The following is a 24,453-nucleotide window of genomic DNA, read 5'->3' as shown; positions in this document are numbered from 1 at the left end:
AACCTAAACATCTTTTTATTTAAGAGCATAAAACCAAAATAACAACCTAAGCATCACGTTTTAACTATGACTTAGCCTATGAAACAACTGATCCACCATACAATAATTTAGTCATTATTTCTGAATATGTCCTTTGGTACTAACATGATAACACCTTAAATTAACTATTTAAAAAAAAAAATCAAATTAAGACCTTTAAATAGTGAAACTAAATTGAAAAAAGAAAGAAATAAAATTACTAAAAAAAGTTATTAAACCTGAAATAAATTAGCATATTTTCTAATTTTTGTTGCTATTCTACAGTAGTAACGTGATCCATATGCTAAGTATATTTATACTCCAAACCTTTAACGTGCAAACATCGACCAACAGGGAATCTTTGAACGATAATTTGGATAAACATAAACCAACAGGGAATCTTTGAACGATAATTTGGATAAACATAAACCAACAGGGATTTACTACATATAAAAATATATGTTTGGTTTGATTTTGAGACGAAAGTGGATTAAATTAAACACATATGTAATATATAATTGAATTTAATTTAAAAATTATGCCAATGTGCTATCCTAAACGTAAAAAGGCTAGCACAACAAGCCAGCTTCAACAGAGATCAAAATCAACTTTAAATTATATTCACAACTCGCTTAGGTATTAAAAAGAAGAAAAAAATACCATTATTTTACTTACAGAGAAACTTGGCAATATTTGAACAAAGTAACAAAAATTCTTGCATACACATATATAGACCCTCTTCCACTCGCCAGAGCCAACAATGGCATGGCAAAAATAATGAAGAAACTACATTCAGGGTTGCTCTTGTATCCACTGATGATGGAATGATCATGGTCGGTGATAGACATATTTTGTTCTAGGATCCACAATCAGACCTTTTCCTCCATTCACTTCTAAGTCATGCCTATGAAAATATGAGCAAAGAATGAATTAGAAGCTATAACCTAAGCAACATTTACCAGGAAACAGAAACAAAAAACAAAATATGCTAAACCTGTCTGAAGCCAAAATGCTTTTGGAAATGAAGTACAGCATTTTATGAAAACAAAAACGCTAGCAACAACTTCTTTAACATACTCTTTAAATACGCTGCTTATTATTGATTGATATTTATTGAAAACTAAACCAGTTTACCTTTGCTTTTGCAAGGCAATGTAGTGGACAAGTGCCTAATGCATTAACAAGAAGTGCATGCTGATGTGGGTTCAACATTTGCACAGTTTTAATATAACCACAGATAACAAAATCTTGCATATCTCATTCCCCATTTAACTAGTAGTCGTTCATGGAATAGCATTTTGAAAAGGAACAAATGATGCACCCAGGAAAACATAAAGACTCAACTGAAAGACGAAATCTGGGATGGTCAACTGTTCTCGGGGTACGTATCTGAAGAGCTGTAGTAATCTATCAACATACACCACTTTCTTCCATACCTAAGAGTTAATCATCAATGTTAATAACATATAAATGATGTTCTAAAATAAGTTTATGTCTGTTAATAAATCTGATTCATAACGCACCACACTATCGACAAGCAACTGAAGCGCGAAAACCGTCAATTTTAGTCCAAGAGTTGGGTGAAGGACATATATTGCCTGTACGTATCAGATTGAGAGATCAGAACAAAGATTATAAAGGCATACAGAAAGACATTTAAGGAAACAGAAGTGTTGCATGCATACATGCAGGTTGTGCTGGTGCTTGCGCCCAAGTATTTGTTGTAATCTTCTCATCCAACCTAGGTCCGGTTGCCTATTTATAAGAAAAAAGGTGGACAAAGGTGAAAGGCAATCATCAAGAAACCACATCACTGAGAATTGCATACAAATCTTAAGAAACCAATGATAAGCTCTATTAATAAACACAGTTTCACAAACCAACCTGCTCATCTAAAATATTCTTAACCTACCATCAAAGTATTGTCTTCCTATGTATTCTATATTCAAGTATGGTTCACTTCAGTGGCATGTTATATTGGCTATAAAACAACTTCTCCCAATTACTTTCACCTTGCCCCTCCTAAGTTTTTGTTGGGAATCTCTCCTTAATTAATGGGAGACCATGACTAATGAATTTGTAATTGGTCCATTGAATATATTTAATGATGGACATTCCAAAGTCTTGGAATTATACCTCTCTTGAAGACTATGAAGTTCAATCTAGAAAGTTCAAGATAGTCTTTTTAAGGTATCTTGAAAATGTGAAAAATATTAACTATCCATTATTTCTTTATGAAGAAGTCTTTCTCTTCTTCTCTAACTTGTGAGGAAGAGAAAAACAAGCAAGTAAGAAGTGTAACATAGAGAGTAAATGAAAGAATTGAAATCCACCATAGTGTGAGACTAGTAATCCTAGTGAGAGACTAGAGAGACATTGTTGTATTCCATCAGACTTGGGTGACATTAAGTGTTACCCTCATAGAGTGAGAGAAACAAATATTGTAATCTTACTTTCATAGTAAAGACTTTTTTTTGGACTATGTCCCGTGGTTTTTACTTCTCAAGTTGACGAACGTTAAAAAAATTCCCAGTATCATTATTCTATTTTGTTCTATTTTCTCTTGTCTGCTTATTGCTTCTGCAAGTGCCTATTTTGTATATACATAAAGGTAGGAGAATTAATTTTGATTTTTCCAACAGTTTTTATTCACAAAAATCTACCACTCATAAATGCAAATAAGCTACCATAATAATTGTCAAAATCATGTTGCATTTAATGTATTTTAGGAAGTTTTTATTTTATTTTATCCTTGCTATAATTTTATTTTTTTATTACACGTGTATCCTATTTTAAAGACTTGGATTATGTACTTAAAACAATCCCATAATTACAGAGATTTTTTCCTTCGAATTAGCTCTTTATATTTCCTAAAATAACACTCATGTATTTATAGGTCCAATGGCTCCATTATTGAGATACAAAAGAAATATATTATTCTTTCTAAATTTGAGATAGTATCAGAACTCCAAATCTTTAGGAGTCTCTGACCATGTCTATCCACCCTCAAATGCGGCCTCATTGCTACGCCATTTTAATCAATATTGTAACCTTTATTGCTGTATAATCCGCCTATATGGTTTAGATCACGAATTCTAGAATGAAAACTGGGGACAAATCCCAAAGTACTAGAGAATTGAATAATATTCAGCCCACAGGTATGTGCTCTCTAATATATTCTGATATGTTTATGTTGCATAATTAGGATATAATTATTCCATAACTAAGTGCAGATTCCATTCTCTATTTATTAGGACATATTTGATATCTTTTAGTGATTTGATTTGTATAGCTTTAATTACCTATTATTTCTTTCTTTAATTAGGTTGTAAATAGCCTATAAATTTAGACTATAATCACATTTGTAAACATATATAAGAAATACATTTCCTCTATTTCTTTTAAATTGGTATTAGAGTAATTTTAAATATATCCTAGTGAAAGATTGTTAGGCTTATCAGACCACCCGCTATTGGACCATCCATAAATATATAGTTTCATGCATGAACTGTCACACTCAGCGTGAGAGGCGTGTTGGAAATCTCATATCGACTAGAAATTATGACATTTCATAGTATATAAGTGATGCAAATCCCACATTATCTGATTTTATGATGTTGAATTAGGCTTAAAAACCACGTCTTAATATGGTATCAGAGCTCCCAATTAGGGAGACTCTACTTCTGTAAATTTTTTTTTGGGCAGCTCATTGCTACAATTATTTTTTTCTAAACAGCCTTCATTGTTGCAACTGTTTTTTTTTTCTTTGTTGACCACGTCTTTGCTCCATTGACCACCTTCATTGATTGCCGACTGCCGCCACTAGAATTTTTTTTCCGAATCGGACCATCATAATTTTTGCGATCTGTAAAGTTCAATTGGTTTTGTCTCACTGCTGCCAACTTTTATCGATGTCGGATGAAAAGATAACCCCTCTTAGCTGTAGGTGTTGCAAAACAACTATCGTCTTGATGGACGCAATTACGTACAATGGGCCCAGTTGGTTCGTGCTACCGTCAAGGGAAGGAAGAAATTGAATCACCTAGAAGGGAACCCTCTAGCCAATACCGATCCTAAATATGAAGATTGGGACGATGAAGACTCTCTTATCATGACCTGGTTATAGCATTCTATGACACCATAGATCAGCCGAAATTGTATGTTCTTCTCCACTGCTAAGGAGATTTAGGAAAACCTTTGTCAGACGTACTCCATGAAAAAGGATATTGTAACATGTTACGAGATAGAAAACAAGATCTTCAATACCAACCAAGGGAGCCTTTCAGTAACAAACTACAATGGTATGTTGAATGGTTTATGGATCGAATTAGATCAGTATCAGAATTTGAAAATGAAGTGCACAAATGACTCTATCACACTAGCACATCTCCTTGAAAAGGTACGAATATTTAAATTTATTTATGGAATGATCTCTGGATTTGATCCAATTCAGATTCAGATTTTGGGTAAGGAAAAACTCTCTTCTCTCTCATAAGTTTTTCACATTGTACGAGGGGAAGAAACTCGGAGATCAGTATGCGGCAACTTTGTTGATAGTTTAGCTCTGGCTACTGACAAGGCCCCCCTATAAGAGGTCCATTCCCTTCATTTGGAAATCCTCCCACAAAGGCTAATCATGATGATCGCTGGTGCAACTATTGTAAGATAGGTCATACTAAGGAAAGGTGCTTCAAACTTCATAGAAAGGAGAAGATCTTGGATCGTATCGGAGGATTCAAAGGTACCATAAAAAGCCATGCTAATCAAGCATCGTCTGACTCTGAAAGTGCGGCAGCCTTACCTTTCCCTCAAGTAGCAGAGGAGGTCCCAACTCTCAGCAAAGAAGAGTTGGAATGTTTACGAGCTCTCATGAACTCTCTTAGCAAGACTTCTAGCTTTTGTTCTTTAACCATGAGTAGTAAGAGTTCTAGCTTCTTATCCTTTAATGCTTCTAGTACTGAAAATATCTAGATTATAGATGTTGGTGCTATTGATCATGACACCTCATTCTTCTTATTTTTCATCCTACAATGTTTTATCTAGTAACCAACATATTACCGTTGTTAATGGTTCCAATACCTCCATTACTAGTTGTGATAACATCCATCTTCAACCTTCCTTTCCTTTAAAAAATGTGTTTCACGTTCCCAAATTATCTTATAACCTTTTGTCTATTCATAAGATTACCCAAGATTTAGATTGTGTAGTGATATATATTTTTCATTCACATTGTGTTTTCAACGATCTTGCCACAAGGAGGACGATTGGAATTGCTAAAGAGCAAGGCAGGTTATATTACTTACAATAGGAAGAAAATAAAAAGTGTGCTAGACTGCAGGCACACACTTCTAATCTTCAGCAAGGCTCCGAATCTTGGTCAGCCTTTTAGATATGGCTTCAACATAAACGTTTTGGTCATCCTCCTTTTAATACCCTAAAGTCTTTATTTCTTGTTTTATTTACAAAATTATCGGTTGAGTCTTTTCATTGTGATGTTTGTCAGTTTGCTAAACACCATAAAACAACTTTTCTTCCGAATAATAATAAAAGTTCTAAACTTTTTTATCTTATTTATTCAGATGTATGGGGACCTTCACCTATTCATAATATCTCATGTGCCAAATGGTTTGTTTAATTTATTGATGATTGTATTCGGATGACCTAGATATTCCTCATGAAAGATAAGTCCGAAGTTTTTCACTTGTATGTAATTTTTTACCGAATGGTTCGAACACAATTTGAAAATCCAATTAAGAGATTGCATTCTGATAATGGAAGAGAATATGTGAACCAAAACATTTCCAAGTTCTTTAAGGAAAATGAATTTGTTCATGAATTAACTTGTGTAGATACTCTTCAACAAAATGGGATTGCTGAAAGGAAAAATCCTCATCTCTTTGAGGTTACTAGAGTTTTACTCTTCTAGACGACTGTTCCTAGATCTTACTGGGAGAAGCCGTCCTGACTGTCACTTACCGTGGCTCCGGCGAGGGTTCGACGACGGCTCCGACAAGGAGGTGGGTTCACCAATAAAAATTGAACTCTAACCCTATGCTCTAGATACTATATTAAAGGAAAAGAAAGAATAGGGTAAATCCCTTGTGTATATTGAACACATAGGGTTATGTTTATATAGGAAAAGAAACATATGGACTAAGCCCATTACATAAATATGAAATATCTAACAATATCTATAATATCTAATTATATCTAATAATATATAATAATATCTAACATCAGTGATAGAGACTCAATGTTTCTAAGTCTGTTTTGGAAGGAATTATTCAAATTGCAGGGGACGACGCTGAGGATGAGCACGGTGTATCATCCAGAAACGGATGGTCAAATGGAGGTGTTGAATAGAACGCTGAAAATGTACCTTCTTGCTTTAGCTCGGAGCAACCCAAAATGTGGGCAGTATTCCTTCCTTGGACAGAATATTGGTATAACACAAGTTTTCATGGGGCAACATGGTGTACACCTTTTGAAGTTGTGTATGGACGACTACCTGGGAAGACATGGCAACCATCAAGGAGCAATTTCCAGATTTCAACGTTGAGGACAAGGTTGTTTGAAGGTAGTAATGTTAGACAGGAAAATAAGGACAATAAATGGAGGGTGTATCATAGAAGGAAATTTAAAAATAAGGGATAAGGGGGTTAGTAAGTAGTTACGGGGGGTCTTTAAATAAAGACCAACCTGGTGTGGGTGAGGGTGAGGGTTAGCTGAGTTGTTGTCAAACCTGTGTGAAAGGAGCTATATTCCTTTGTAATTCTTTTGTGAGTTCTGAACCGTGCTGGAATAAAACAGATTTTTCTTTCTCTTAGCTGTGTTCTTTGAGGGAGTCATTGTTTTTATTTTAGGAACCTATCATATTAGTATAGCCCACAACCCGGTGCATCATGATAGAACTAAACATATTGAGGTGGAGAGACATTTTATTAAGGAGAAGGTAAACAGTGGCTTGATTTGCACCGCATTTGTCCACTCAAAATCAACTTGTAGACATACTCACCAAAAGGTTGAAGTGCATTAACTTTGAAAGAATTATATCCAAGCTAGGAATGGAAAACACTTACTCACCAGCTTGAGAGGGAGTGTAAAAACCAGACTACTCATTATCTATTTTAGGAAGTTTTTTTATTTTATCCTTGCTATAATTTTATTCTTTATTACAAATGTATCTTGCTATTAATACTAGGATTATGTATTTAAAAACAATCTCATAATTAGAGGGATTTGTTTCCTTAGAATTATCTCTCTATATTTCCTAAAATAACCAACAAACTCGTGTATTTATAGGTCCAATGGCTTCATTATTGAAATACAAAAGAAATATTCTTTCTAAATTTGAGAATAATAATGAATTCAAATTTATCAAAAAAAATCAACCCTTGATAAAAGAGCATAGATTAAGCCACAATACATCAAATCAATACATTTAAATGAAGTACGTACCCTTATTTAGCAATGTTAAACAGGCAGAAAAATAATGCAGAACCAACCACAACAAAGGTACATGACGACATATAGTAATGTAACATCAAGAAACCATTGCACACATAAAAAATGGTCAACCTAATGTTTCCAGCATCAATAAAAACTACTACTGATACAATGTGAGATGTTTGCCATTAAATACTCTCAAGTTTAGGAATAATCTGTGATATGTTATTTTATGAGATACATCATGTTTATATACAAGAACCTGTGGCCAATTTTAGGAAAAAGGGAAAACTTATTCTAGTGGACAAATCCCTGTCATTATGGGATTGATTGTACATATATAACCCTAGTATTAATAGCAAGATATATTGTAATGATATAAAATAAAAAATACAGCCAGGGTAGTATAAAACTTCCTAAAATGCATCAAGAACAATCACGATTTTGACAAATACCATAACTAGCTCAAACAAAAATGTTCAGTCATATTTTATGACATTGACAGTTGAATTTACAGTTCCCTTTTTCTAAAAGAAAGTGAATTTAAAGAGTTTTAGAAATGAAAGAATTTTTTGTTTGTGTAATCAACTAATTCACATATTATAACAACTAGCTCAACAAGTAAGGTACAGACAGTTAGCTCATCCAAATACTTTTGAAATACAACCCTGACATATTTGATATCTATAACACACATAAAAGAAATAGACCAATACGGAAATCCCAGAATTCCATCCTTTAACACTTACACTTGCAGAGATGCAGCAGAGTGAAAGTATACAATAGTATAAGGTTTCTGCATTATAGGCTCAAACTCCTGAAATTTAACACAACTTTTAGTATATTAAAAAAGTAAACAGCATAAACCAAAAGGATAAAGATTAAAAATTAGTCATAAATGAAGACAAATTAAGAAAATTACGCATTCCAAACATTGAAGATAAATTTATAATAGTCGAACTTATGCTCGTCAGCAGTAAAATATGTCAAGCTGAAGGATATAACTGAATCACCTTCACTACGTAAAGAACAAATCGCTCCAGATCAAGACATCTAAGCAAAAAGTGAGCCCCCACAACAACCATGACGGGCCTACCCTCACTGTCTACCCCTCCACGATAGCTGAAAAACATAAGTATCTCTGAAATTAAAAGTAATTATCAATCCGAACACATGCATGAAATCTTCTTTTTGAATGATCAAGAGATGAAAGAATACCAGAAAACTTTAAAGAGCATATAGCTGTTATTTATTTATTTATGGTTGAAATCTTACAAGAATTATATATTCTTCAGAAAGTAAAATTAAAGTCTAATTTAACCTTACAAAATCGGCTTGTAAGGTGGGGATTACACCCTCTTATATACTATAATTTGGTCATATCATTAGTCGACTTGGGATTTCCAACCGATATAATCCAAAAACATTTTTTTTTCTTTTATGAAAAATAAAATGTGTATCATAAATATTGTAGAAGTGTCTTGTGTCACTAGAAATTATAGTTTTTGAAAAAGCCAAAGTTCCTTACCACTTGTTCACTTATCACTTGTTCAATGACAGAAATTTCTCAACCTAAAATTTTTACTAACATTATCAATTGAATTTCATTAATCTTGCTAGAGTTAACCATGTGTAAATTGAATAGTACTAGGAATTAGCTATTAGTTCTTTTAGGAAGTGAATTTAGGCCTAACTATCAGAGAAAATTGGCTTGTATAAGTTTGGATTCACTTTTATACTACAATTTGGTCAAATTTCTAGTTGATGTGATATCTCCAACAAGTTCCTCATTTATAATTCATGTTGATTAGCTCTAATTTAGGAGATGATTCTAATAGGGACTTGGGTGTTACGAAGTGCCCAAAACCCACATCGAGTAATATGGGGTCCTCGATGGAGTATTTGAAGTGTTTGATTCTTTTCCCTTAAAACATAATAAGGGTTGATTCTCCAAGTGCTTGAGTGGTTATCAATTGATGCTATGATAGGAAGCATAAAAGATATTAGAGTTCCAGAACTCAGCCCTCGGAACCTATCTTTTCCTACGGAAGAACTTGCATGTTGTGGCTCTAACAGTGATGATGGATTACCCATTATACCCCCAACCTCTGCTGCTGTTAGTTGTTCTTTCCATGTCTGTTTCTTTGTTCAGCCATTCCCCAAAATTGTTTTCACTTCCAATCATATCTCCACTATTGGCCTATTAGCCACTTTCCTTTGTTTCTTCAGATTAGTTAATATCCCATCCTTCCAGATTTCACCTTCTCTTTGGTCTTCTTCCACCCTCGAACCTTCATTTTCTACGTTTTCTCTAATCCAAGTACCTCCATTTCCTGTTATCTTGCATGCCCCTGATTCCACTTCCTTTTCTTGGACCCAAACTAGCAGATCTTGGTCATATGTAGGCTGAAAATGTGTTAGGAACCAAGAATTATAAAGAGAAGAAAAGAAAGGTTTTTATTGAATAGAAAGAAAAGAACAAGAAATAGGAGAGCACTCTCTCCTTCAAGGGTTTCCCCTTCACAAAGAGCTAAAGCTCAATCTACAAAAATATTACACACTACCCCTCCCCCTCCCCTTCTTTCTTATTTATATCTAACTAGCAAATCAAATAACTAACTCATGACTATTCTGATTCTAACTAACTCCTCCTCTATGTGTAACCTAACAATACACTCTTCCAAAAAAACAACCTTGTCCTCAAGGTTGGAACAGTGAACCTTGTCTCTGTGGCTCATCTTCAACACCATGATCTTTATCTACGCTTCCTGAAAGTATTGTGATATTGTCTATCATAGGGAGGGAACCCATTGGCTATCATATGAAGTAAATCTGAATTTGGGAAAAAATGATGCTTGGTTGCATCTCCACCTTCAACTTTCTTACTAGTTAGCTCTATAATTGGCCTATCAAGAAAAAGATCATTACAACACATAGTCTTCAATTTCTTTATTGATGCATCCCCTTCTGCCCTTATCATTTCAGTTTCTCTTGCAAATCTCACTTCATTGTTGGTTTTTTCTTTGCTGCAGAGTGTGATTCTTCCTATCTGAACCTTCTCCCACATCTTGGGTCTTCTTCTCTTCATCATTAACAAATTTCTCTCCTCCCTCCAACATTTTGTCCCTTTTCTTGATGTCCCGCAACAATTCTTTAATTTCTTTCAAGTCCATAAAGCTTTCCTTCAAGAACTTGGTGTCCGTTCTAACAGATTCCTCTCCTCCCTCGTACATATTGTCTCCTTTCTTGATGTCCCGCAGCATTTCCTTTATTTCTTTCAGGTCCAGCATGCTTTCCTTCAACCCCATAATTTCCGCTCTTATTTCCGAATTCCATCTACCCTATTCGCTGATAAACTTCTCTATTGCCGCCATTCTCTGTTCCATCTTTTCTTCCTCCCTCTCTGTTTTTTTGTATCCGGCAGGTCGGACTAATTTGTAGGAACCAAGAATTATAAAGAGAAGAAAAGAAAGGTTTTTATTGAATAAAAAGAAAAGAACAAGAAATAGGAGCACTCTCTACTTCAAGGGCTTCCCTTCACAAAGAGCTAAAGCTCAATCTACAAATATATTACACACTGCGCCTCCCCCTCTCCTTTCTTATTTATATCTAACTATCAAATCAAATAACTAACTCATGACTATTCTAATTCTAACTAACTCCTGCTCAATGTGTAACCTAACAATCCTTAGGTCGTTGGTTCAAATCTGGCAGATCGAACCAATTTGTTAGGAACCAAGAATTATAAAGAGAAGAAAAGAAAGGTTTTTATTGAATAGAAATGAAAGAACAAGAAATAGGAGAGCACTCTCTCCTTCAAGGGCTTCCCCTTCATAAAGAGCTAAAGCTCAATCTACAAAAATATTACACACTACCCCTCCCCCTCTCCTTTCTTATTTATATCTAACTAGCAAATCAAATAACTAACTCATGACTATTCTAATTCTAACTAACTCCTCCTCTATGTGTAACCTAACAAAATGCTTGAGTAAAACCCTCCGAAAACATTCCCATGAGAGCTTAGGATTGCTAACATTCCACTGTTGTCAACAGTAAGCATGTCCTTCTAGTGCTTTTGCAACCTCTCTTCCTTTATTCCTTTAGTGGTGAAGTGCTGCTCAAAGTGAATGAATCATCCATTCACATCACTTCTTTGAAAGATTGAGATTCCTTTATGCTCTTCATGGAGTTCTCACCTAAAATTCACAATCTCTTTCGTCATTTCTTCAACAATGTGTTTTTTCCTTCTTCTCGTGAATCCTCCCATCTTCACTACCCACAACTCCAAGATCAGAGCTCTCATTTCCTAGTAATCAAGCAGTTGTAAGCAACCAGTAAATAATAATAAAATGGCTAAAAAGTTGCATAAAGAAAACTGTCTAAACTTGCAGAACTAAGAAGGTATGCTCCCCCTCTCCTTTCTTATTTATATCTAACTAGCAAATCAAATAACTAACTCATGACTATTCTAATTCTAACTAACTCCTCTATGTTTAACCTGACAAAATGCTTGAGTAAAGCTGATGGAGGAGGGCCAAGCACACCTCACCATGGAAGCCAAGACCCAAGACTAGACCGTGATGAGCGTCTAGACTCAAGAATGGAGCGTCTAGGACATGATGAAGGGAGGCTACACATGGAGCGTCTAGGAGGAGGCCTAGACCGTCTAGGACCTATTACAAGGTCAATGGCTAAGCACATTCACACCCAAATGGATCTAGCCACGGATGGAAGAGAGAAGACCTTGTATATGTTACATAGAGGCCCATTAGGGGTGGCTTAGTAATTAGTGTAGTGTTAGAAAGCACAAACTTGTCTTATATGTGATTTACCCTAGATTTTGTGCACATTCTAGAACTTTAGCACACATGACCGACCATGTGGTCCATGTGCCATGTGCCTTCTCATTTCCATTTCATTTTGCTCACATTTCATGTGTAATTAGCTTAGGATTTACGGCCTCCTTAGCCTATAAAAGGAGATGCCTAGCTCTTGTATTTTCAAGATTAATGAGAGTAATGTTATGCTGCCAACATTGTGCCATACTTTGCTTTTCCCTAGTTTCTAGGATCTAATCTTCATCTTCATCACCTACCATAGGGCTGGCCGAACCTCCCTCTTTCGATACACATCATGCACCTTTAAGATCACCATAGCTCCTAGGAGGATCTTGCACATTTCAATCCATAGCTTCCGCACCCTTGATCATGATTCCGAGAAGAGCTCCATGAAATTTGCCATCAAAAGCCCTCCAGAAACATTCCCATGAGAGCTTAGGATTGCTAACATTCCACTGTTGTCAACAGTAAGCATGTCCTTCTAGTGCTTCTGCAACCTCTCTTCGTTTATTCCTTTAGTGGTGAAGTGCTGCTCAAAGTGAATGAATCATCCATTCACATCACTTCTTTGAAAGATTGAGATTCCTTAATGCTCTTCATGGAGTTCTCACCTAAAATTCACAATCTCTTTCGTCATTTCTTCAACAATGTGTTTCTTCCTTCTTGTCGTGAATCCTCCTATCTTCACTACCCACAACTCCAAGAACAGAGCTCTCATTTCCCAGTAATCAAGCAATTGTAAGCAACCAGTAAATAATAATAAAATGGCTAAAGAGTTGCATAAAGTTGACTAAGAAGGTCTGCTCACCCCCCCCCCCCCCCCCCTCCACCCCCCAAAAAAAAATTGGCTCCCCCTCAACAACTCTTCTTATTTATAGGCAACTAGCTATTATCAAACTATCTTAACTAATCACCAATATAACTAACAAATAGTTAAGTACTAACCTATTGTAACTGATACAAGAGAGAAAATAGAGGCACATTGAGCATTAAACCGTGTGCTTAAATGCACACAGATGCATGATTATATAGGCTTAGTGCATTAATTACACATGGCTAGAGGACATTTTGTTCCCCTAAATGAGATATTCATTCCTATAAGCTAATTTTATTCTCAACAGTAACTAACTACTAACTGATTCCTCTTATGATTAATAATATTATTCATACAAATACATACACAAGGTTGTCAAACTAAAAAGACGTAAGCTCATGGAGACCATGTAAGCTAGACTCAAACTCAAAGTGTAAACTGGTAAGAGTTTATTTAATATTTTAAAAATATTCAATAAATTATAAATAATATATACTATAAAAAAATAACACTACAAATACAATAACAAACTACCATAATAAAATACCATAGTTTTGTAGTATATTACAGTAAGATAAAATGAAATTATACTCAAATCATGCATAAATATATAAAATTAAAATTACAAAATATAATATATAAAATTAAAAAAATATAAGTATATCACTAATATATGTAAAAATGTTTTAGATATCAGTGTATCACTATAAAAATGAGTCTAGAAGTCAGGTTGCAGAGTAAATAATTCGCTAAATGAAAAATTCAGAATTGACCAAAAAAAAAAGAAAGCTTTAGAGACTTGAACTTGGATTGAACTAGGAAGGAGGATGGCTGTCACTGATTTTTGTTATTTCGCTGCTTTCGATGGGTGTTGCTGAACAAAGTTGTGAAGAACCTGATCACTATCACAGTCACAAAGAGGAAAATCGCTGTGGAGAATATTCGAGAAAGGATAAACATTGGGAGACTATACAACAAGTTTGGTTGCGAGAATAGAAGAGAAGCCCTCACTCCTTGCTTTGAAGAAAAGGACTCAAAATGCCCCTACAAAGTGCAGTTGTGGACAAAAAAATTCACTCAATGAAACTCGCCCACTCATTCATGAATTCACGAGTTGGGCCAAGTCTACCAATTTTGCTCAAGGAGTCTACCTCAAGCTTACTCAACACCAAGTTTTCTTGCGAGTTAAACAGGTTGGGGGAATGTAAGCACGTAAGCTTGTATGTTTTAAGAGTTGACAGACCATGTATGCACATGTGCAGACTCGTTAGCCACATATTTTCCTTCAATTCTATAAATCAAAACAATGAAATATATAAAAATCCTTGAGATTTTAGGAACTAAGAGTATGCATAACACAAACAATGAAATAGATAGATACTTACACAATTTTCATCTCTGCAATTTCAGACAAATTTAAGGATTTTGCTTTTGAAAGATATCTAGAGTGCAGAGAATATTCTTCGGCAGCAGACAACGGAGCTCCACCTATTTCACCAAATCCAAGCAAGTTAGCGAAATTCCAGCCTCTTTGTGCTTGAACAGTTTTTTCCCACTGCTCCAGACGTCTTTCATCAGGGTCCTTAATCAAAGACATGAAGGCAGGATCCAGAAATGTATCTAAATAAGATGAAGTCCTGTAAACGCCAAATTAATAAGGAGAATTATACAAGTTATAAAAATGGATGACACCTATTTAGACGAATATAATGAAAAAGATCCAATAAAATACAGCTTATGGCAATTAATACTGTGGAAAACAAACATAAAGCCACAAGAACAGTGATGTTTAAGAGCTTGTTTGATTTGCACGCCAAAAATATTTGAGGAAATGGAAAAGTAAATTTTGACCATGTTTTTCATTTCCAACATACATTTAGTTCTGCTGATAAGGGGCATTTAAAGAAGTAAGAAATTGTTTGTTGTGTCTGTTGCAAGATGAAGCACAGTAGCATCGCAAAATTGCAACAGAAAATTTAGATTATTGACCAAAACCATATTTTAGTCTGGCATCTGCTTTTTCATCTTTCATTTTTAATATAGTTCTTAACATTTAGCATTTTTCACTTTAGTCCCTGACATTTATATACTCCACTTTAGTCCCCCTACCTACTTGACATCTAACAAACAAAAATATTTGTCAAAACATATGAAAAAATCTTATCATATCCATTGGTTTCCATATTTTGTTATCTCATTTGTTTTCTCTTTTAGTTAGGATAATGAACATGTGTTAGTGCTTTAGGTTTCACAAAATATGAACACGATGTAATACATTTAAATACATTATAGAATATAGTTGAAAGAAGAAAATTGAATATATTTTCAAATGTGATTACAATATAAATTTATAGACTATTTACAATCTAATTAAGGAAATAAATAATAGGCAATTAAAGCATAAATAATAGGTAATTAAAGCAAGAAATAATAGGTAATTAAAACTATAGAAATCAAATCAAATCACCAAAAGATACTAAATCTATCCTAATAAATAGAAAACAGAATCTGCACTAATTATGGAATAATTATCTCGTAATTATGCAACACTCCCCTTGAGGCTGCTGAATGTATATGTATCATTCCCAGCTTGCAAGTAAGATTTTTAAAATGTTTTATGAGAAGTCCCTTAGTGAACATACTTGCCAATTGGAGTTTTGAAGGAATGTACTCGGTGACTATAAGACCATTATACAACTTCTCCTTAATGAAACGTCAGTCTATCTCTACATGCTTTGTTCGATTATGTTGAACTGGATTGTGTGCAATACTGATGGCGGACTTATTATCACACGTCAAACCCATAGGAGCTTCATATTTAATTTTGAAGTCATCGAGTATGATCTTCATCCATAATAGTTCACAAACCCCTTGAGTCATGGTCCTAAATTATGCCACTGCACTTGATCTTACAACTACATTTTGTTTCTTGCTCCTCCATGTCACCAAATTTCCACCAAAGAACATGCAATAACCTGTGGTGGATCTCCTATCAACAATTAATCATGCATAGTCAGCATCAGTATATACTTTCATGGATAAGTTTTCCCCTTTTTTGAATAGTAATCCTTTCCATAGAGAAGCTTTTAAGTACTGAATAATTCTATTTACTGCATGCAGTGTCTTTCTTTTGGATCATGCATGAATTGGCTAACCACACTAACTGCATAGGCTATGTCTAGCCTAGTGTGTGATAGATAGATAAGTTTTCCCACAAGTCTTTGATATTGTCTTCTCCACCTTTGGACTTTCCTCATCATTCTCAATCCTATGATTTTGCTCTATTGGCACTCCAGTGGTCTTACACCCCAACTTATCAGTCTCTTTGAGGAGATCAAAGGTGTATTTTCTTTGAGAAATAAAAATGCCCTATGTATCCCAAGGAAATACTTCAGCTTCTCAAGATCCTTCATTTCAAATTGAGTAGTTAGTCTCTCTCAAAGTTTGTTTTTCAATCTCATCATCACCTGCAATAATCATATCATCTACATAGACCAAAAGTAGAGTGAGTTTACCATCCTGAGAATGCTTTATAAATAGAGTATGGTCACCTTGGCTTTGTCGATATCCTAAAGATACCATAGTTTGAGTAAACCTTCGAGACCATGTACGATGTGATTGTTTAAAGACCATACAGGACCTTCTTAAGTCTGCACACCTTATTCCCTTCATTAGTGACACCATAACTAGGTGGAATCTCCATGTATATTTCTTCCTCCAAGCTTCCATGCAAGAAGGCATTTTTAACATCAAATTGATGCATCTCCCAACTAAAGTGTGCTGCCAAAGAGAGAATAATCCTGATTGTATTCATTTTTTCCACTAGAGCAAAAGTTTCCTCATAATCGATCCCATAGGTTTAGGTGTACCCTTTTGCAACAAACTTTGCCTTAGATCCAGTGTGCCATCAAACTAATACTTAACTGTGTATATCCACTACAACCCACTGCCTTTTTATCCTTTGGTCTCTCTACAATCTCCCAAGTCTCATTTCTCTCTAATGCATCCATTTCTTCATTCATGGCTCGAATCCAGTTCTCATCTTTTAAGGCTTTTTGTACTGATTTAGGGATTCTGATAGACTCAATAGCTAAAACAAAACTCTGGTGCTGCATAGAAATTTTTTTCTGTAGACACAAATTGGGATATAGGATATTTGGCACAAGATCTTTTTTCTTTTCTCAAGGCAATGGATAAATCATTTAGGTTAGGCTCAAAAGCAGTATTTGTGATGTCCTCAAGAGTCTCACGAGTATGAGTTCTTACCTCTAGTTCGGACAATTGAAGTTGTAGTTCAACTGGGATGGGTTCTTGTTGCCTTCGCTGATATTGTTTCCCAAAATATTTGTCCTCATTATTCTTCTTTGGTAATGATGTTGGTGTAGGGTCTTTGTCATCCTCCCTAAGAATGAAATCATGCAACAAAAGGAAAAGGTGGCAACCCAACAACCTCATCTTTTTGGATACTCTCCCCCTCAAGCTGAAAACTAGGAAAAAAAGACTATTTCATGGAAGGTGACATCCTTGGAAACATAGACTTTACGAATTTGAGGGTGATAACATTTGTACCTCTTTTTGTTGGGGGCATAATCGATGAAGGCACATTTGATGGTGCGAGGATCTAACCTACCCCGATAAAGACTATGAACATCGACAAAAGCAAGACAACCAAAGACAATTATGAAGACTAGTCAAAATGGGAATAGAATGATAGAAGTGTGTGCCTGTAGTTTAACACACTTTTTATTTTCTTCTTGCTGTAAGTAATATAACTCACCCTGCTCTTTAGCAATTTCAATAGTCTTCCCCGTAGCAAGATCCTAAAAACACAATGAGAATGAAAAAATACCACTACACAATTTAAATCTTGGGTAACCTTTTGAATAGACAAGAGGTTATTAGATAGTTTGGGAACATGAAGCACATTTTTTAAAGGAAAGGAAGGTTGAAGGTGGATGTTACCACAACCAGTAATGGGGGTATTGGAACCATTAGCTACAGTAATATGTTGGTTACTAGATAAAGCAATGTAGGATGAAAATAAGAGGAATGAGGTGTCATATGATCACTAACACCAATGTCAATAATCTAGATATTTTCAATACTGGAAATATTAAAAGATAAGAAACTAGAACTCTTATCACTCATAGTTAAGGAACAATAGCTAGATGTCTTACTAAGGGAGTCCATGAGAGATCAAAACCAACTGAGCTTTTGCAGATGGGCAAAATTTGGCCCTGTTCACAAAAAACAATTTCACCGAAAAAAAAATTCAACGGCGGTTTTTGGCGGTCGACGGTGGTCAACAGCGGTTCCCGGAAGTCAACGGTAGTGGTCGGTGGTCAACAGTGGCAATGATGGTCAACGGTGCAAGGTGGTGGTCAATGGAAAAAAGAAAATGAAAAAAAAATCAGTTGTAGCAATGAATGCCTAGAAAAAAAATAATTGCATAAGCACAGTCTCCCAGATCAAGAGCTCTCATACTAAGTTGAAAGAAGAAAATTGAATATATTTCTGAATGTATTTACAAATGTGATTACAGTCTAAATTTATAGACGGTTTACAATCTAATTAAGGAAAGAAATAATAGGTAATTAAAGTTATACAAATAAAATAAAATCACCAAAAGATACTAAATCTATCCTAATAAATAGAAAACAAAATTTGTACTAATTATGGAATAATTATCTCCTAATTACGCAACAAATATGGTACAAAGTATCTTTTCCTTGTCCCACAATACCAAAGACCACGTAATTTCAACAATTCCAACTTATTACCATTAGAGATGATACATCATTAAGAACAAATCTGACAAGTTGACAATCGATAGAATGACTGGATGACAACTATCAAGAAGTGGACTTTAAGCCTAACTCAACCTTATAAAATCGGCTTATAAGGTGAGGTTTGCATCTATTGTGGAATCTCCAACACACTCCTTTTACATTGAGGCTACCAACTCGTGCGTATGACTATATATAATGGGTGGTCTGATAATGGCCCGATAAGCCCAACAAAAACTCGTTAGAGAAAGCTCTAAATAACTTTGATATCATATCAAAAAGTGGACTTTAAGTCTAACTCAACCTTATAAAACCGACTTATAAGGTGATGTTTGCACCTACTGTGAGATCTCCAACAACAACAATTAAAATGCTAGTTTCATTCGTCGATTACCATTTGAAGAGAGAAAATAATACATCCCACATTCCAAATGGCAAGTAATATCATAATGGTAGTATCCCATCATTTCTAATAGTGAATCCTAGATAACTAGTATATTAATAGATAGACAAACTAAAGTGAATTTATAGACGATATGGACTACTATAGGGCCTCAGTATAGATTGTTTTATCAGATTCAGTGAGATCAACTATTAATCTGTGCTTAGAATGGTAATGTATATTCAAGTATCCTGCACTAAATTAAAATTTACTAACCTGCGAAGTGAACCGACATCGCTAACAGGAAGATCAACTGGAGCTTTAGCAGGTTTTGAAACAACTTTTTTAGGCAAAGGTTTTATTCTGATTTTGCGCGCATCTATGACAGTCTCACCATTTTCATCCCCAACATCTGCAGGAAGCTTTGCCAAAGCCATCAACTCCTCTTGTTTATCCCGGGGAAAGTAGAGTGGAAGCAACCTACATGGACATTATATGAAAGGTAACAGTAAAAAGTAACAGAAAGTCCAAACTTGAAAAGAAAAAAAAAGAAAACAAATATACTTTTGACAAGTTTATTTTATATAAAGCACTGCATATGTCAATAACTGAAAAACAAATTACCTTTTATATATCTCAGTATCAATAGTGCTGGTAGTGCAAAAGACGACAGCTGTTATATTGTCTTTCTGCTTCTCAAGAAATCGCCTCACAGTTCCTGAATAAAAACACCTTAGAAAAAATATAAAAGAATACAAAGTGTAGAAACTTAATAATAATAATAATAATCAGACGTCAGAAACGGTTAATAACAATCATTCTTTATGTCTACACTAGATGCATTCAGCATGCACATGACTAAGTATCCCGAGGTTATGTTTCAACATTAATGATAATTACAATGAAATGACGCTTTTGGAAACTACATAAAATGGTAGAATTTTGCAAGCGGGATGCAACTATAAAAACCACTGCTTTCCTAAATAATTTGCACCGTCATCCCCTTAATCAATAATCTAAGACTGGTTAGTAAGATGGAAAACAAAAGAAGTAAACTGATTCGCACCAGAGCATGCTTTGTCATTCTGTCTTCTTCCTCTCCCTTTCAACCAATGATTGATTTACTCTCTCTACTTAAGATAAAGTTAGCATGCTATTTTTTTTCGTTTTTCACGTTAAAGGCTGATATTTTCTGTATGGATGGAACAGCAATAAGTAATTTATCTCCAAAAGAAGGTCAGTTTAAATCCTATGAGATTGTCAGAGTTAACCTGTTTAATTTTTTTGGCTAGAATAAATATCACAATAATGAACATGTAAAATGTGCAAAAAAACTCACTTATAGCTACATGTGCAGCTGGCTCACGGGGATAGTTCTTTGCCTCGGTATAAATACATCCCATAGCAATACTGATTGATATATGCCAACAAGAAAAGTAAGTTTCAGATCTTTAAAGCTGCATGGGAAACAAACTATTTCAAGAAAACAAAAAATTAGGACATTTTAAACAAAAACCTTTTAAGCCCATGTTCAATTAAAAGTTCTAAGCAAGAACGATAGCAATGGCTTAAAGCATTCTCTGCCGCTGTTTGGTACTTCGAAGCATACTTTGGCCCAACTGTATGGATAACTTTCCTGCAAAAAAATTTATCGACGGTGTAAATTTCATATGGAATGAATTTAACTTTCAGCCAAGAGAATTATACATGCAAATAAGAAATACAGATCAGAAACAAAGGGGCAGAACCCATTAATATAATTTGTGTAGCATGACAAATGACTTAATGATCTCACACCAAAACATAGGAAAATAGAAAACATGTTTTTGCCAATGTCCACTTATACACATGCACTCACAATCACATCTGCCATCCATAATATACAATAAAAATATCAAAAGGGTCAAAGGTAGCATGAGAATGCAACAGCACTGACTTAAAGAGACAATCTCAGTTTCTTTTCGCCAAGAAAGGAGGCAAAAAAGGTATACTGTGATTGCATAGTGGCTTTCATCTTCCCATGTGGTAAATGAATACATCGACTTTTGATTTGAAAAGGAAAAAAAAGGGGGCTAATATACAAACCTTGCAGGAAGGTCATAGGCATTGGTTACTTTAGCCATCCCTGTTCGACATCCACCCTGAGAACAATTAAGATATGTGATAGCAATTATATTATCATAACCATTTCCAGAAAGCTGCTTCCTGGCATGTCATTTTATGTATTGTAGAAACACAATGCTGCAATCATTAGCTCAATCTCTCAACCAAAATATTATCACCAACAAATAAAAAATTCCAAAGAAAATATAATAATCACTAAATTTACAAGCTCAAATAACACAGAACATAACAAAATTATTGCAGAACAATTTATAACTTATAAGAACTATACCAAAGTTGCACATTCTTCTGCAAGACCAGGTCCAGCTGCGGCATGCAATCCAGGGCTGCTGTGTGCTTCATCCAAAACCTGTAGACAATAAATAAAAGCAAGCTAAGAAATATAATGCTATTAGCTCAATTATATTTACTTGAGGCCCAGTACTGACATGCTGCATAGTATCATTACATACAATAGTCTAAGGTGCAACATAATTGTTGAGAATTGATAGAACTTATATGTGACTCAATTTCCAATGTCACGAGAGACATAGGATAGCAACAAGTGAAAAGTGAATAAGAGGCAGACAAAAATTGGTCAATGTCAAGTTTATATTTATTTAAAATATAAATCCTGCTTTAATGACGTTATTTGAATAAATTTACACAGATATTCTTTCTTAAGGGTTCAATATTATGTGATTTTATTTATCAGCAATAAAATCACTCTTAGCTGAAAATTTAATTACACTCAAGCATCAGAGAGCAAGTGCCTCTAAGAATAATGACTCAAAGAAATATGTATGCAATTTCTCTATAGATGGGCCTCTTATATGTTGAAATTATTAGGGAAATAGGAAAGGAGAGAATAAAGAGACTGAATAGTCTGTTTAGTATCTATTGTAATATTATTGAACTCCTAAATCCTAATTCTAGTTAAATAAAGGAAAACATCCTGAAATATGGAAAAACCATTAAGACTACGAGAACATGTACAATACTCTAAAATACCATAAAGGTACTATCAGATATTTTCTACATATTCTCAAGCTAAATCTCATTAAGCTTACAACTTGTTAATGAACATTTAAAAGCTCAGGAAGGTGGCAATTGTTAATCAGGGCAAGGAGGTCTGATCTGACTAAAGACAATAAGGTCAGAAGATCGGAGGTAACAATGACCAGAAAGAGGGCAGAACGCACCCCCATGATGGCATGATGCCATTCATTTGACAAACCATTAGCCCTTGTTTATTAAAATATTAGACTCCTAGTTCTAATTAATTAAGCAAACAAAATATTATGAAAGGTGGAGAAAAATTGTAAGAAAACATTTACAACAATCTAAAAATACTTCAAAAAATAAAACAATGACATTATGAGATATTTTCTAGATATTCTAATATCATTAATGCCAGTTCCAATAGGAGATGCATGCAAATAAATAAATTGAGCTTGAAGAACAGTAACACTTTCTCAATTGGAGAGAACATGAACATGAAAAAAACAATCGCTTTATACAATAAAACAATCACTCTGGTGTCCGTTTTGGTCCAAACTGTTCCCTAGGAGTCCTTACAGATCATAATATCATTAAAGAATGAAGAAAGGAAAATCGGTCAGAAATTAAAACAATCATTAACCTAAGAACAGCAGTAGAAATTGATAGTTTATCAAAACAGTTCAGTGCCAATTGTTTTCTAGTGTAGACACAAAGAAGTAATGATTGTAAACTCCTTCAACCGGTGATCCTATTTTCTTGCTTTGTTTACACAACTTGAATTACAGTAAAAAAAAAGAAAATAACATAACATTAACTAACTTTGCAATTACCAAACCAAGAAAACCTAAACCAAACTATACAAATATATAAAGAAAAATCAAACTACATTACTAAACACATGCACTCACTCACCTCATTTGTCGAATTTACCACAGCATCCACCTCAAGGTTCCAGGGGTTCCCCCTCCACAAGTATATCTTCAAATTAACTTCATGGTTAACAGGAAACTTTGACACAGAACCACTGTCACCGCTGTCCGTCCCGGACTTGAATGTCAAGGGATCAGGGAAGTATGAACTAGAAAATGCTGAGTCTCCGTCGTTATGCACTAAGGAATGCTCAGCATCAATCCACCTTGGAACTTGATCCAAAGTCACAACAGAGTCCCCACTATCATTTGGCAATCCACCCCGGGATGTGGCTGAATCTGGAGTAGCCACAGGCCTATACATTTCAGGGACTCTTAAAATCAACAGCACCAATCCCTATGTTAAGGTTCTTCCAGATAACCTTTGCAAGTTTCACAATTGAACATTAGCAATCCCAAATTCACACCTTAGCTATTCAATCCCCACAATCTCAACCATAATTACCTCCTATGAAACAAAACATCAGATTCCAAAACAAACTTCAAGGGCAAACCTTTTCTTCAACTAACATTTGTGCAGCCAGGGAGAAAATGCAATTACAAATAGAAAAACTGGATTTTCAATTCTCACGCTAAAATGAAGAAGAAAACTAATCATATTATTTCCCTTCTATCAGAAGGGGGCAAATTCTGATATATATCAAAAGGGAAAACCGTAATTTGATGGAAAAAAAAAACGTGAAATACCTGAAACTGAAATCTGGGTTTCGAAAAGGAGCACTTTTTTTCGCTTCTTTCTCCTTAAAGTTCGCTCTTTTGGGGATCAAATGAGATAAAATACAACACTGTTGTTGCTGTTTACACGGGAGAATGATCTTGAAAAGTTTAAATTTTTATTTATTTATTTTATAAAAAAAAGGATCATGTGTTGTTTGTTTTTGTCTTGTAGCTAATAAGCTGATGTTATCAGATTGCGGTGCCAATGATTAAACAACAATTTAATACTCATTAATTGATTACTATTCTATTAAGAGTTTATTCCAATGTTTTTTTATGAGGTCTTGCAATGTTAGTATTTACATACAATTATGGTTCTTGTTCACTGTTTATGTGTACACGTCTTAACTAATTATATATATATATATATATGTATATAATTAAATAACCAAATTTATCTTCAAAGAAATCTTTCAAT

General features: G+C 34.5%; 1 protein-coding gene across 6 annotated transcripts; it reads right to left on the bottom strand.

Moving 5' to 3' along the window:
* Positions 1–508: 508 nt before the first annotated feature.
* Positions 509–24,183, bottom strand: LOC137810622 (uncharacterized). Of its 6 annotated transcripts, none has more exons than XM_068612000.2 (16): positions 24,006–24,142; positions 23,764–23,890; positions 23,302–23,680; positions 21,680–21,757; positions 21,370–21,425; positions 20,801–20,920; positions 20,624–20,694; positions 19,909–20,002; positions 19,561–19,764; positions 14,502–14,753; positions 8,478–8,586; positions 8,214–8,281; positions 1,704–1,773; positions 1,542–1,616; positions 1,363–1,454; positions 509–922 (listed from the first exon to the last, which is right to left on the bottom strand). In XM_068612000.2, the coding sequence occupies exons 3-16, from the start codon at positions 23,620–23,622 to the stop codon at positions 847–849; spliced, it is 1,686 nt and encodes a 561-aa protein (XP_068468101.2). In that variant the 5' UTR covers positions 23,623–23,680; positions 23,764–23,890; positions 24,006–24,142; the 3' UTR covers positions 509–846. The 6 variants fall into 6 exon arrangements, 5 of the variants coding, with proteins under 5 accessions (XP_068468101.2, XP_068468099.2, XP_068468097.2 ...); XM_068611998.2 differs by having other exon boundaries at positions 23,764–23,823; positions 24,006–24,130; XR_016518445.1 differs by lacking the exon at positions 23,764–23,890 and having other exon boundaries at positions 8,478–8,605; positions 24,006–24,176.
* Positions 24,184–24,453: the final 270 nt, after the last annotated feature.

The sequence above is a fragment of the Phaseolus vulgaris genome, chromosome 2, assembly GCF_051622355.1.
Source record: "Phaseolus vulgaris cultivar YP4 chromosome 2, ASM5162235v1, whole genome shotgun sequence".
Classification (NCBI taxonomy): domain Eukaryota; kingdom Viridiplantae; phylum Streptophyta; class Magnoliopsida; order Fabales; family Fabaceae; genus Phaseolus; species Phaseolus vulgaris.
The sequence above is the reverse complement of the archived record's forward strand: the minus strand, read 5'-3'. Positions and strand labels throughout refer to the sequence as shown.